The 15,949-nt window shown below is 43.2% G+C and overlaps 1 protein-coding gene across 2 annotated transcripts in view; it reads left to right on the top strand.

Annotated features, from left to right (window-relative positions):
• The first annotated feature begins 3,098 nt into the window (after window positions 1-3,098).
• Window positions 3,099-15,949, top strand: part of LOC133122118 (synaptogyrin-1-like) — a 24,820-nt gene continuing 11,969 nt past the window's right edge. For both annotated transcript variants that reach the window (XM_061231854.1, XM_061231855.1), the window contains exon 1: window positions 3,099-3,424. In XM_061231854.1, the coding sequence (XP_061087838.1) occupies window positions 3,326-3,424 (99 nt within the window). In that variant the 5' untranslated portion in view covers window positions 3,099-3,325. The remainder of the gene's footprint in view (window positions 3,425-15,949) is intronic.

Here is a 15,949-nt window from a genome sequence, read left to right as displayed (position 1 = left end):
ATATAGTCTGCGTGAGGACGCTATGTCATTGCGTAATCAACGGAGTGCTGGTGCAGAGATTCTCAGAAAGCCAGATATTTCACTTAGGGGAATTTAGTGGTTCCCATGCTACCGAACAGCACAAGCAAGACCTTGTGAAAGAATGATTCCCTCTTTGAAAGTGTTTAGGTTTTGGGACCCAATCGTATGTGCTAACCCATATTAATGGAATGATTATAGGCAACAACAAAAAATAAAAGAATGGGGTAACACATTTCATTATTAATATGTAAGTATTCATTATTTTATTGGTGAAATACGCTTGTGCCTCATTTGTGTTTGAAGGTGGATGCATATTTACATCCTCTTATATCTCATCTCTCTGTTCTCATCTCTTTAGCCAATATACAAATCAATAAGTTCAGTGAAATGTCATAAAAGGTATTTTTCAGGCACAATTATTTTCTAGATAACTGTCAAGAGATGACAGAATCCAGATCAGTCCAGATAACTAGACTAGCCTAATTAATAGAGCTAACATTTAGAGAAAGGTTACACTTGCAGTGGATCCAGGAGCAGATTTTGGAAACAGTGCTCCAGAGCTCCCACATCACAGAAAAAAAAATAAAAAAATAAACCTTTAAGTCAAATCGAAATTCACTTTCCGAGTGGAGCAGTCCTAGGGGGCACCAAAGTGCAGTTTCTGAGGAAATGTTCATTGTTTCTGCTCTCTCCTGAAGGAAGAAGCCTGACAAATACACACAGGTGCACATTATATCAATGGAATTAGCTTGGAGCTGGTTCACTGAATAATGAAAGCTATAAACCAGGCTATAAACCCAGACTGTTCAAATGGTCTCCAAGGCCTAATGCAGTCCACCAAAGATGTCCTTTTGGCTCTTGGATTATTGAGAAGAAAAATAGAATTAGTCCAATACATCAGCAAAAGAAATTGACTTTCCAGATCTGCATTTGCACAGCGTCAGCATACCTCCAAAAAGTGAAAATAGGCTTATGCATATTTAAGAAGATGTTGTCTACTTTTGTCCTACAATGAACTGGCACCCTGTCCAGGGATTGTCCCCAGGCTCAGATCCAGTGGAGGCTGGTGACTTCCAGAATTGAGGAGGCCATTTTTTTCCGCTTGCTCACTTCACTCGCGATGGAATGTTCCCTGTTCTCTTATCTGTCTTTGTGCTGGCCAAAGGCATACTATTTGGAGTGTAAGCTACAGTCAGAAAGTTCTGGCTGATGAAATTCATTGTGCAGAGCTTAGCCTTGTGCCTTCCTGAAGAAATGACATTGCTGTAAGTCTATGAGCCTGCCTGATAATTAAGCTGAGAAATGACATTTGGATGTAATATAAATGCCAAGTGAACATGTGTAAAAGGCAGGAATTTTAATTATGTAGTTAAAAACAATTTTGTTTAGCTTACATTTTTCATTCTTCTACAGCTTCAACATGTAATCACCAATGTAATCAAGTTTAGCATATAAAAAAGATAAGATAACACTTTCTTTATCATATGTAGTTTTATTCAATATATTTAATATAAAATATGTAAAAATATGGTTCCAGTTGGCTTTATCTAACGTTAACGTTATCCACTAGTGGGCAGCACTCTATTCGTATTTAGAGTGAATTTCCTCACAGAGCAACAATTCGGTAATTTGATATGGAAGATTATTAAATTGACTTGTAATAAAACGAAATGGACTACATTAAAAATAAAACTGTTCAATAAATCCCAAATGGTGTCTAACATGACCTATTGAATGTCATTCTCACTCCCTAGTATCTGGAATCTGCATATCTCCAGCCCAAGATCTCAAATTGCGCTAGAATCTCGCCGACTTCCGAGGTAGTTTTAAGCAAAAATGGCTTCTGTGTTGAATAGGAAAGGAAAGGATAGTTGATTCCAAATGAACCAGTAGCATGTGATTGGACGAACAAAATGTCAATCTTTCAGCCCTGGACACAATGCATGGTGAGGCCAGGCCTCCGTTGCCCACCCATTTTCAGTGATCTGGCCAATCACATATTGGCATGAAAAAAAATGCATTACATTGACTTCTATGAGAATCTCATTTCCTAGGGGAGGCCTGGCCTGGCCTGGCCTCCCTTAATACAAACTGATAGGGAAATCTGGCCTGTTGCTTTACAATTGCAATATTGGGTTTTAGCCATGGGAAAATTTAGATTTATGAACAAAACTAAAATAATATGAATATAAAAAATAAAAAATATGTTTTTTGTTAAAATAAATAAATAAAATAAATATATTTATTGTTTTTTTTTAATCTCTCTCTTCTCTCAAATTATTGGGGAGGCCAGGCCTCCTCCACCTCTATGGAGGAGCCTCCACTGCTCAGATCCCATGTGCTTTATTGGCCTCAGCACTGTAACAAAGTGATTATATCAATGTAACCAGGAATTCTGTGCTAAAGTTAATATTACATTGTTTTTAAAACTAACAATGAACCAAAAACCAGTGGTACTGTCAAAATGGTGGACAGATGTAGGTTTATCAACAAATTGTAAAATCGTTAGGCTACACCATGTTGAAAAGACAATTGCAACTTTTGTGTAGATTATCAGGATTCCTGTCAGTTTATCATGCAAAACGTAATAATAAGTCATACAACTCCAAACAGTAAAGCTACTACTGGGACTACTGTTTCTTCGCATACCTGTTCCTGAACACCTACATACTGCATGCTACATGACCTGAAAAGCTGTTCCATTCACTGACAACAAAATTCTTTCTTAATATAAATGTGAAATGTAACTTTAGTTAATCTTCAACTGTGTATCCTTGTACTGCTCAATCTGATTTTGTGAATATTGTGTTGTTGATTCTTAGAAGCAAGCAACTGCCACGCGCATGAAGCCACTCTAGCATTTTTGTCGGGAGTGCGCGTTATGGCTTGACAGCATGATGCGCGCTCTCATGCATACTAGAATGCGTAGGTTTCTCTTTTTCACTGCTTCTCTTCTCCACCCCTACAACAACGCATGAACGCAAGCCTGACGGAGGCTGAGAGAGAGAGAGAGAGAGAGAGAGAGAGAGAGAGAGAGAGAGAGAGAGAGAGAGAGAGAGAGAGAGAGAGAGACCACTATCACAACCAAGTGAAACAGTTTGCCAGCAACGGACGGAAGGCTGTGATTGAGAGAAAGTGAGGGTCGAGTAAAGCAAGAAGAGAAGGGGACATTAAGAATATTGCATTCCAGGGGCCTCCGTAATAAAATACGCTTAAGTTTTTCAGTTTTTCAAAGCACGCCCGTTATTCGAAGCTTTATTCCGACCAGAGAGAAGCAGGAGGTGGAAACGCAGCCTGTCTGAAGATGGAAGGGATGGCATACGGAGCGGGGAAGGCTGGGGGAGCCTTCGATCCCGTTACGTTCTTCCAGCAGCCCCACACTATTCTTCGAATCGTGTCTTGGGTAAGTTGCTCCGATGTAATGTGTTTTGTTTTGAGGTCTCGGCGATGGCCTGTTGTGGTTTGCACTATCGCCCCCATCAGCAACAACCAACCTCCCTGATGCCTCCGTGTGCGCTGTAGCCTATACGGAATCACAATCGCTTGCTATGTGGGTTAGGCTACAATTGTATGTATGTAACATACTGTAACCGGCAAAGAGTGTAATTTCCGTGAAATATTACATATAGCCTAATTGGTCTGTGATAATTAACAGCAGGTTTTTTTTCCTTCAGTGCTCTGACATAGACCGTACCGAGCGTCCCATTTTAGTCTATAGCCAATGTCACAGATTCATATGTAGTATATGTGCCAAAGGATCCGATAAAATGCGGGTTTATGATCTGTGTGTGAGATACTGGCCATTCGCCCCCATTTGCGCCGCCGTTTGAGGAAAATTGTGTGTAAAGGAAAGGTCTGTGCCAATGCTACGGAGAGGGAAAGTCATCCGTTGCAGGTAAACATCGGAACCTGCAACGGGACGACAGGGCTCTGCTATTCTGTTGGTCTTTTGCATTAATGCTATGTTTAAATAATCTGTCTGTACTGTTATGAGTGTGAAACACAAACGACCAGCCCATGTGCTCAGCCAGGCATGGAGTTATTTTGAAATGAGGAACGAATAAATACAAAACCGATCGGTTGCTATGAATAATACTACACAATAATAAATGAAGGGGTGTTTTGAAACTAGTAGCTAGCCTGCGCTACCTCACGCACCCTCCATCGAGGATTTTTTTTTCTTCCCTCTAGCCTATCCGTGAGATGTCAAGGTTAAATCTGATTCAATCAAATATTTCCGCGTCACCGTTGGGGCATTTATTATTCGTATTGTTCTGCTAGCTATTATTCCATCGCTGGCGTCTGCAGACCAGGCGGCCTCCGAAGCTTCTATGCCTAGCAAATGAATGGCTTTATGTTTGAAGGGTCCGACAATGTCTGACACGGGCCGTGATAACAGCCTCCGACAGAATGCCTCCGCTTGCTGCATCCTGCCGGCCTGTGAGCATCAGGAGGATGGAGGAAAATGATATTGACTCACGCGCAATTACAAAAAAACAAAAGAAAAGAAAAACAATAAGCCTTGTAGTTATGTGTCTTCTTCCTCTCATCCTCCTCCTCCACCTTCTTCTTCTTCTTCTTCTTCTTCATTATTATTATTATTATTATTATAGTTTAATATTTTTGTCTCACTGCTGCTGCTACTCCTACTACTACTACTACTACTAATAATAATAATAAAACACATTTATCTATTTTGTCATGTAAGTGTCCATTGCCATCTGATACCAGTGATATCCAGATCAGCAGCACAGTTCTCTGTGCATACATTGCATACACATGGAACATTGTACATTGGTTACCTTGCCTCCACACAGCAGTTATAGTGATGCTCGTATATGACTTTGGCCGAGCCAGTGTTTTTATTTTCTTTTGCAAATCAACCTGTGCCCTTGAACATAGTCATCCTTTCACATGACATCACCATTGTGTTGTTTTTATGTTTTTTATGAGTAATTCATTGTAAGGAATGACTGTTTAACGTAGCTGGATATGTTACTTTGATTGGATTTAGTTTTGCTTGTAATGCAGCTCACTTCAACACTTTACTAGCAGCTTGTCAGAAAACAATTCCCATTTGCTGTGGGAATCTTCAGTTCTCAGGTGATGTAGCCTATCTGGTCAAATAAAAGTAAAACAAAAATAACATGAGATGTAGCTTACAGTATCTTTCCAGGACAGATGTCTGTCCAATCGAGAAACCACTGTTTATATTAATTGCTTACCTTGATTAAATTTTAAAGTCAAGTACCGCCTTATACAATCTGTTATAAGTTCATGTTCAGTCGTCAATATTTCTATATTTAATTCAATTTCCTACCCACATTCATGCTGTAACCAACAGCAACCCATGGGTTCATTGTTAGAAAGGTAATGTACTAACAATAGTCCTCTACAGACAATCACAGTACACTACCCATGGTGCCATTTTCACACTGCACTGCCCACCTTGCTGTTTTATCTTTTCCCTGTTTCCTCATATTACCTGCACTCATTTCAGGTTGTGTCTTGTCTTCTGTTCCACATGAATTTACACTATTACAATCACATTATTGACTCTAGAGATTGTGTATGGGCTGAGTGTTATCTTTGTGGTTTATTGAGTGTAATATTCTGGTTTATTAAAAAAAGCACAAAGGTTTGAAGTCATGTCTGGGAGACTGAGTGACCCTTGTTGCGCCCCCATTGGGCTTTGTATGGCGTAACCCAGGGGTGCCCAATCATGTGCCATAGTATGCAGGTTTTAATTCCAACCAATCACTGATTTTACTGATTAGTTCCCTCCTCTCTGGTTGAAGGTGTGTCCATTAGTGATCAGCCGGTGCAGTGGTTGGTTGGAATGAAAGCCTTCATACTCTCAGCCCTCCGTGGCGCACGATTGGGCACCGATGACTAGCTGTGCCCCGCCCACAGGGGGATTACAGAGGGGTATCACTCTGGCTGGGTGCATCATGGGAAAGGAGGAAGTGATTCTCGCAGCTGGGGTGGTGGACTGTTGAGAGACTGGCAGCTGCCATCCCCCACCCACACACCTACAGGTTCCTCCTTGGTTACTGGTCCACTGCAGATTTTAGGCACAAAGACCTAAAGTCAGATCTCCTGTGCAGGTCAAGATGAGTGGCTGTTCTATATACAAGTCAGGTGCATACAGCGCGTGCAGGTACTGTAGCACAGCAGTTCATTGTTATGTGTCCAGTTGTAGTGCGGGGGTTTTTGTTACATTACCTGTCCCTCTAGAGCTCAGGCCTATAGACCTCAGGGAACTTGGTTGCTATAATCTGTGATGCCAGGAACAGTGGCCACTGTAACACAAAATCACTGTTGATCTCTTCCTGTTTCACATTTCTTAAAATCATGGCAGGGGTCTATGGGGAGGAGGGTTCACAATCAGACGTCCTGGTTTCGAGGACCGTTGATCATGCAGGGAAGTGCTGCTTCATCCCCTTTTGCCTTAATGAACCAATTTGAACTGACTACCCTCAGGTACCTCAACTTCTTAGCAATTACATGGAATGTCTACCACTGATCAGTGTTAGTCTAATTATGAGTGATTGGCAATTGTCACTCCATCTCTGTTGGACTGTTAATGATTTAAGCCTCAAGAAAAATCTATATCTATATCGTTCACCCGTAGGATGTCACACTCCTTTGAGTCTTTGCACAGCTCTAGTGTCATTAATCCCCAGTCCTCTGTCATCCTCTGTAGAACTTGAGGGGTAACCTTTTGAGCAGAGGAATGAGCTACAGTGGCACACATCATTGGCTGTGTAGGCTCGTTCTGTTAATGATTATCCATGTCTGCCCATTTCTCCAAATGTCTGTCAGCGTGCTGCTGTTTGTTCCCCAGCTCTCTGCCTGCGTTCCTGTGTGGGTGATGGGCTCTCTACTGTCACCACTGCTCATCTGTCATGTATCACATAGTGCTTTGTGTGACATTTTGAGGTGTGGGCCCATCGTGGTCATGTTTGTAGGTGTGAGGAAAGGCCCGTTTTGCAACCACTCTGGAGAGCGTGTAGTATTGATAAAGTTAAACGTTAAAGCTGGTATTTCTGCAATTTGGAGACACCAGTGAGATGGTAATCTATGAAGAATCAGAACCTCTTGAATTAGACTATTAATTGGAATGATAAGTGTGTGTGTGAGTGTGTGTGTGTGTGTGAGTGTATGTGTGTGAGTGTGTGTGTGTGTGAGTGTGCGTGTGTGAGTGTATGTGTGTGAGTGTGTATGTATGTATGTGTGTGTGTGTGCGTGAGTGTGTGTGTGTATGTATGTGTGTGTGTGAGTGTATGTGTGTGTGTGTGTGTGTGTGTGTGTGTGATGATAATGACTGTAGGTGCAGCTAGACTGACTGCATTAAGACGTGCACACTTTTAGTCTTCTTTCTGACTCTTTCTCCTGTCTTTCCTTCCCAAGCTGCATGTGACTGATCTGATCTTTGATGTGAGCTGGTCGTCTGCAGGTCTGCCTGTGCGCAAGCTGTCTGTTGGCATGGAAAATCCCAATCTATGCACTAATAACATTGCAGGGTCACGCAGGAAGCATAGCGAGCGCTAATAAGAAGCGCTGCCGGCTGGGCTGTTATTTCAAACTCAATTCATCAGGCAACAGACAATGGCCCGGGTGAAAACCGGGGAAGATCCAGAAGGAAATTAAAGCATAAATCAAACAAAATATTTATAAGTGTATCAATGTATAAATTAATTTGTTGGTCCTCATCTTCACAAGTATTCGAGATTACCATGTTTGATTTATGTATGTATAAATGTTTTATTACGATATATAACATGCCAATTAAAGAAAATTCACAGCCTCATCACCGCAACATTGGTTCTCATACAAAATCCCTGAAGTCTCATACAAACCCCAGAATGCATTTTGCTATCTCACTGTGTTTTTTGATTGAACAACCTCACTGTGCATGCTGGGTTCTGAAGGCAGAGAGGAGCACTTGAAGGGATCACTGGCCATTTCTGCAAAAATAACACAAAGTAATACCATTTCCCGTGAAACTGGAAGTGGCTTAATTATCTAAGATGGCTGCTTTGCAGGCTCATATTAGGATCGTAAAAAGTACTGTCTGAAAAAGAGCCATTACTTTTCTCATTCGCGGTGGCACCCTTACATTAGAGCAGGTCAAAGCTGGGCATTCAGAGGTTAAGCCTAACATTTTACTACAATTTATTTGCACCTATATTTCATTAAAATGAACCTAAAAAATGTGAAATTGAAAATTTGAATGAAGATGAATTTCAATTAATTTCCTCTCACTCCGTTGGCTGAGCTGCGCAGTCCCACTCAGGAGAGCAGTTGCTGCAGTCAGACAGCAGATGTCTGAGAACATGTCTGTGAATTTGAAGGCAAAAGTCTGTAATGTAGCAAAGGTATGAAATTGTAAACAGATTCAATGTAGTAAATGGTTGAACTATTTACAGTGAAGCACTGTAAATGCTGTACATTTAATGTAGTTATACAGCCTCCTACTGTATTCTTAACATGTTATATTACATTACAGTAATGGCATTTGGCAGACGCTCTTACCCAGAGCGACGTACAGTTGATTAGACTAAGGAGGAGACAATCCCCCCTGGAGCAATGTAGGGTTAAGGGCCTTGCTCAAGGGCCCAGCAGCTATGTGGATCTTATTGTGGCTACACCAGGGATCGAACCGCCAGTCATGTACCTTAACCACTACGCTACAGGCAGCTCCTGTTGTTACTGTTATTTATACGGTAAAGTTCTGGCAACCCAATTGCCAGTATTTTATACCATGTACAAGAACTCTCCCTTCCTCTGTTCTGGCTCATGAGGACTGCTTAAGTAAACGGGAGCAGGTATCTGCTGAGTGTGTTTCTGACAGGGCCTAGCTAATGGAGATACAGCCCTCTCTAACTGTAGGCCTTCCTGTAGCCTGCTGTGTTCTGGTCTGGTTTAGTTTATGAGGTACAGTTTATATATGAACATTTTAACCTTTTTTAACTAAGCCTTTCATACTTGGGCTTTTTTAAATGAATGAGTACAGTTGTAAACACATCTTTAGAATGGATGTAAAACTAAATGTATGACATGACAATTTGTTCTGTGCTTGAATTGTCCGTGTTTGTGTTTGTGTTTTCAGTCTTGTGACTCGGAATCTGGTGGTCACTGCTCTCTCTCTCTCTCTCTCTCTCTCTCTCTCTCTCTCTCTCATAGCTCTGTGTACAAACACAGTAGAAATATCTGCATTAAAGAACATGTGGTCCATACTGAACTCATATAAACCCTGTCAGAGTTGAATTAACATGGAATCCTTTACTGTGGGTCAGTTGAGGAAGGGTAATCAGGAATGCCTCCATGAGGAATGTATTCATATTTTTCTCTCTCATTGCCATTTTCTTTAATTATTTTCAAAATGGAAGTTAAGCGAGGTATAAAATTGCTCATGTGTATGTGTTCCCGCATGTTCATGAGGTCAATTTCATGCATATAAAAAATAAACGATGGTCTAATGTCCATACATCCATTACATACATGTAAAAGAGTTTTTGTCAAGGCTGACTGGAGGAAACACAAGTGACATTTTGCTCTGAGGTGAAGGCTGTTGACAGTGCTGTATCTCCCTGCGTTTGGATGCTAGTTCCCCTCTTACGCGCGGTCTGCATTGGCGCGTCGGGGACAGTGTGTGTTCAGCAGGGTGCCTGGCACAGGGCCGCTTGCCTGTACATTCTCACACTGATCTGCTGAGCAAACACAGGTTTGCTGCTTCAGCACGTTGCATGCTGGGATGCTGACTGCACAGGGTCTGGGTATATGTACCAGGCTGTCTGTTGCTAGGCGCTGTTGGGAGTTGGCTGGGCAGATGCGTGTCTGGTATCTCAGTGCTAGAATGCTTCTCTGGTGTGCGTGAGGTTATCGTAGAGAGAAAGCCAGTTGCCAACCTGTAGAACAGCAGTCTTCAAAGTCTGGATCTCAAATCCAAATCAGGCCCTAGTTTTCTTTTCTCACTGGTAATTAGCTGAACAGTTAGCGCTACTGATTGGCCAGATGGTTTTTACATCTGACTTTTACATCTGGAAAAGGGAGTGTGGAAAACCAGAAGTTCTTGGACCTGAAAGACTGTGATTGAATGCTGCACTAGAACAACCAAGGCCTTGGAAAAAAGGTGTGTGTACCCTTTAGCCACTCAATGACTGAAATTAAGCAGTTAATGCCGGATTTGACTTTGAGGTCCCTGTTACCTAAACCCTAACACACACACCCACACTGTGTTCAGTGGCAGTTTTTTGGCAACTCAGTGGTCAGTAACCCTGTCAAGGTGACTGACTTCATTGGCTTCAGTAACAGAGGCCACACTCTGTAGCAGGTCTGCAGTGTGTTCGCTAATTTAGCATCAGCCTCAGGTTAGGGCCGAGTATTAGGACTGAGTACTGTGTGTGGGCCCTGCAGTGTGGATTCAAGCTCTTTGAAGTGTGGAGCTGTTTGGTTCTCCACAAGTCAGTGTGCTCTGAGTTTTTATGTGCAAATTTTAGCACGTATGTATATGCACCCATGATGTCAGCACGTGAGTGTGTGTCTGTGTGTTTGTGAGGGTGCGCACGTCAAAGTGTTTTGTGTGCGTGTGTGTGTACGTGTATGTGCATTGATAATGTCGGCATGTGAGTGTGTGTGTTTGTGAGGGTACCTGTGTCTGTCAATATGTCAGTATGTTGTGTGTGTGTGTGTGTGTTTATATCTAAGCTGGCTTGGCCTGTACGTGTGTGTTTATATCTAGGCTGGCTTGGCCTGTACGTGTGTGTTTATATCTAGGCTGGCTTGGCCTGTACGTGTGTGTTTATATCTAGGCTGGCTTGGCCTGTACGTGTGTGTTTATATCTAGGCTGGCTTGGCCTGTACGTGTGTGTTTATATCTAGGCTGGCTTGGCCTGTACGTGTGTGTTTATATCTAGGCTGAGTTGGCCTGTACGTGTGTGTTTATATCTAGGCTGAGTTGGCCTGTACGTGTGTGTTTATATCTAGGCTGAGTTGGCCTGTACGTGTGTGTTTATATCTAGGCTGAGTTGGCCTGTACGTGTGTGTTTATATCTAGGCTGAGTTGGCCTGGCTGGGCTGGGGAGACACTGGCTGGGCTTGGCTGGCAGGGCTTGCACGGTTTTACATTACAGTACCCAGTCTGTAATATGGCATGCACTTCTGAACAAAAGGAGAGATGCTTGACTTGGTAGGCACTTTACCAGAAAAAAAAGGTTTATTGAGCTATAAAGCTTCCGTATAGCAAAAACTGCTTAGCCAGGTTGCTATGTGGCATGAATAAAACAACGCTATGGTCATATTTTGTATTAATAGCTGCTTAGCTGTTACGGCCGTGGCTGTGGCTATTGATAAGCTATCACACTTGTACAATATATTGAGGACAGGAAGATTAGATGTTTGACAAATTTCACAAATTGATTTGAATGTGCAGTCACGCACAACTAAGCAAATCTTGAGCCTTACCTCACAATACATGAAGCCAAGCCTGGGCTTGTGTCTAAAGAGGTCAGCTCTAGCTCGAGTTCTGGTACTGAGTCTACCTGGACCAGTGAGCTTCACTGCACTAGCTGCACTGTACTATCAGTTGGAGACTAACTGGTGGATGGGAATGTGGTGGTGGGGGGGGGGCAGTTTGGGGGGCCTGGGAACAGCCAGTCAGAGCACAAGGCAGAGTGTGTTAATACAGGAGCTCTGTCTGAGCAGACATAATGTGTACAGGGGTGGTGTGCTGAGGAGCATTCATATTTATCGTGGATAGTGGGGGAAGAGGGCTATGGCACTCATGGTGGAGAAGGGCGGTCTATCACGTCCGACAACAAACCGCCTCTCTGCCTTCTCACTTAGACTCTGGCTTCCTCACCAGCCTGCTAGCCTTTAATACTCTGCTCTGTGGCTGGGCCTCCCTAAACACTCACAAGCAAACATGGGGTTGGCTACTGCCCCTGTCAATCAATCTACCCAGGCCTGACCTCCAATCCGTCACCGGCACGGTGGGTGGGGGTGGGAGGGTTGTGTTTGACACCTGACAAAACCTTGCCTCAGTCTGACATTCAGAGCGTCGGTCCGTCTTCCTCTTCTCATCTTCCACATGAAAGACGGACGACTGCCATTAACGTTGCGGTGTCAAAGTGGACGTGGAGGAGACTTTCTGGAGACTTTCGGAGCCAGACCCCAGCAGAGTGACAGAAGGGAGGACACGTTGATACCCCATAGAATTGGCATGGTGACACTGATATGTCTTAACTGTTGTGCCACTGTTGTGCCACTGTCACAGTGGACACAATGGTCTCTTTGTGTCTCTCTCTCACTAAATCAGGTGGATCTCTGTCTCAGGGCCGGCTGACCGTGACACAGTATTCCACAGAACAAAATGTCTAGTGTTGAATCGACTCTGTAAATGTTACTCTGATAGAGTACATTTCGCCCTACTGGGAGTTGTATGAACCATATAAACTCAGATTTCGGAGTTGAATAATCACAATACATTTCACTGTGGTAACTGAGGGAGTGTAGAATGTTTTAGTCCTGCATCGATTTCCTCACACCTTGCCCCCTTCTACCCTCACTTCCCCAGTACCACACACACATACACAAACACACACACACACAAACTCTCCCAACTCAGCTTGATTTTGAGCGTTAAATTCGGTTTCTGATGGTCACAAGATCAGGACCCCACGTGGTGTCCGCCACAATGCCTGCTTTCATGAAGACCCGTGGCCTTGTGATCCTGATGGAGAGGAGAGTTGGTAGACAGCGCTGGGCTGGTAGACAGAGCTGGCCTGAGAAACGCATATCATGAGAAGATCAGAATTATGGCTGGATAGTGGTTAAACTCTCTGACTTAAGCACACTGTCTCAGCCCGCTTGTGCCGATGAATTGTATTTGAGCTCACCCGCGCAATAAGCCCATTACATCACATGCCTTTATAAGCGTTTTATCTCCTGACTTGGAGTACGGTAGACCCCATTTGGACAGTTATGAGCGTGGAGTTTAAGCAGAGCAATTTGCCTCAAATAGCTGGGCTCCAGGCTTCATCTGCCATGTCCCACCTTGTTTGAACTCATAACTCGTTTCCCTTTAGCACAACAAAATTAGAGAATGCAGCTCACGTTAAAACACGGTTTAAGAGCCAGTGCAGGATCCTCACTGACAACCTACCCATTTGGGTACCTATTTGTCTTTTATTTCCTCTCTCTTTGATGCAACCTGAATATTCTTTCAGTTTAATAGTTAGGGCTTTGTATATGTCATTAGTTGACTGAGTGGGCGTCATAGCAACAGCAGGGAGCGAGTGCATTTTTTTTTGCCATGGGTTGGTTGGGTTCAAGTCCCTCGGTTACCATCATAGGGTCCACCCAGCAACATGTCAGGCATTCTCAGGAAATGATGATGCTCTCCTCTGATTGGCCGTAGCTTTCTCCAGTGGGAGGTACAGTCACAGGGGAAGTGGAGAGAAAATGGAGGGCAGGGTCCTCTCTGCTTCATATTTATTCTGAAGGGCATCTCTGGCAGACAGAAGCAGAAACCTCTGCTTTTTTTCTGTTATTTCTGTGCAGAAAGTGAATAGCTTGGTAATCGAATCTGAGCTTCCTTGTGACGTGAGATACCATCCCAAGTGCAACTCAAAGACAAAAAGCTTCTTTTTCTCTCTTCCCCCCCAACCCCAAGCCGGTCCTATGAACCATGGTGAAAGCAGTTATTATTCCATTTGGGTTATCTGTGTAGCAGGGGGAGGAGATGCCTTCAGCAAGAGCAGCTACACAACCCAGTGACCAAGCTGTGTGTGTTCTGCACAGGGAGGGACAGAGAGAGAAAGGGGGGGGGGTCGAGAGAGAGAGAGAGAGAGAGTCAGACCAAATAAGAGATTAGTCATCATTGTCATTAGTTCTTCATCACCATAATCAACGCTATAGTGATCAACAACACTGCCTCTTCATCACCACCATCATTATCCACAATGTCATTTCATCGACCTTCCTCTTCCTTGTGTCTGAAATCACTCTGCACAGGGTAGAGCAAAGGAGGGACACGACAGGGTGAATGAGGAAGAGCTCTAGAGTTCAGATCGTATATTACACCAGGGGAGAGTCTGGGAGGCCTTTTACAGTTTTTTACAATCGTTTTCACACTTGTCTCAATACCATGTCCTCTTTTTCAAAACTCTTCACCAATTGTGCTTTTGAAACACACACCTGAGTTAACCTGAGTTAATCAGTTAACCTTTGGTGCAAAATGCACTTCAACCACCAAAACAGGGGGACAGTGTACAACTGTTTCATCCTGATCTGATGTTCCTGTAGCACTCTTGAAATGGTTGTAGTGCTTACACTGTCAATGTTTGGAAATATGTTCTTGTCTGCGATTATGTTGTTGCGTATTTCTCTTAGCCTGATGCTGTTACATTACATTACATTATTGGCATTATATTGGCAGACGCTCTTATCCAGAGCGACGTACAGTTGATTAGACTAAGCAGGAGACAGTGCAGGGTTAAGGGCCTTGCTCAAGGGCCAAACGGCTGTGCTGATGTTATTGTGGCTACTCCGGGATTAGAACCACCGACCTTGTGTGTCCCAGTCATTTACCTTAACCACTACACGACAGTATGCCTGATGCGCTTGTTGGCAATGACCATCCCAACTATTGCATCCTCCTGTTCAGGCATAAATATTCTTCCCCTTCCCCCCTGTGTGACTGTGTGAGGTAACCGCTGGGTCCTGTAGTGGTCAAAGACAAATGTGCACTGATACATCTGCTTTTTCTGGAGACTTCTCAAATCACAGTACTACTGTAATATACACATCAATTGAATGTCTTCGGTCAGAATGCTGTATCTACTGTATAGTACCTGTTGGTTTGCCTGAAAATCCTCACTATTGAAGCCACAGTGGATCTAGGCAAGTTTGGTTGAACCCTCAAACCTGCTTCCCTCAGGGACAGACCCAAAAACTTAATAAACGGAATAAACTTTCTGCTAAAATCAGAATGATCTGTCTTATGTATTTCAAGCATATAGTTTCATTTTTCTGTCAAAATGCAACATATTTCCATCCACAGGGATCAGAATTTTTTTGGGTTTTGAACTGAAAGTTAACTGTTGAACAGAGTATCTAAATGTCTGCAAAATTTGTTGTATTTGTACTACAGGCTGGTAGTGAACACTAATTGAGAGAGGTATTCATGAATTTTGGAAGAAGTGGTGATTGAATGCCTTTAGTATGAAAGCAATGCAAAAATATCCAAAGTTTAGTTCACATAGTCTAATATGGTGAATGTGTTAAGTGTTTTGAAAAAGTGGACATGGTATTGAGACAAGTGTGAAAACGATTGTAAAAAAACTGTAAACAAAGGCACAGTCAAACACCATGTAAAGCCCACCAGCAGTAAACATTCCTCTGGTTACTTGACAAATTCAGCATGGAATTGTATTTTCTTGAACTGGATTTCTGTCAGATGTGAAATGAGTTGCATCTGTGTGAATTTCCAGGTGCTGAATCCTGAAAAGTACAGGGGCGACATGGCTCAGGCAGTAAGAGCAGTCGTCTGGCAGTTGGAGGGTTGCCGGTTCGATCCCCCGCCCGGGCTGTGTCGAAGTGTCCCTGAGCAAGACACCTAACCCCCAAATGCTCCTGACGAGCTGGTCGGCGCCGATCGCCGTTGGTGTGTGAGTGTGTGAATGGGTGAATGAGAAGCATTAATTGTACAGCACTTTAGATAAAGGTGCTATATAAATGCCAACCATTTACCATTTACTCCCCGGTGGAGGGTGTAAACAGCTCAATCTCTGTTTTGAAACAGCTGGTGGCTGGTTCACCAGTTCAGACCAGCTCCATACTCAGCATGGTTTGACCAGCTCATGCTATGTTTTGAAACAGCTGAGAGCTGGTGATTTCAAGCTGGTGAAGCTGGATTTTACAC

The sequence above is a fragment of the Conger conger genome, chromosome 2 (assembly GCF_963514075.1).
Source record: "Conger conger chromosome 2, fConCon1.1, whole genome shotgun sequence".
Lineage (NCBI taxonomy): Eukaryota > Metazoa > Chordata > Actinopteri > Anguilliformes > Congridae > Conger > Conger conger.
Note: the sequence above shows the minus strand (reverse complement) of the source record. Positions and strands in the feature narration are given on the sequence as shown.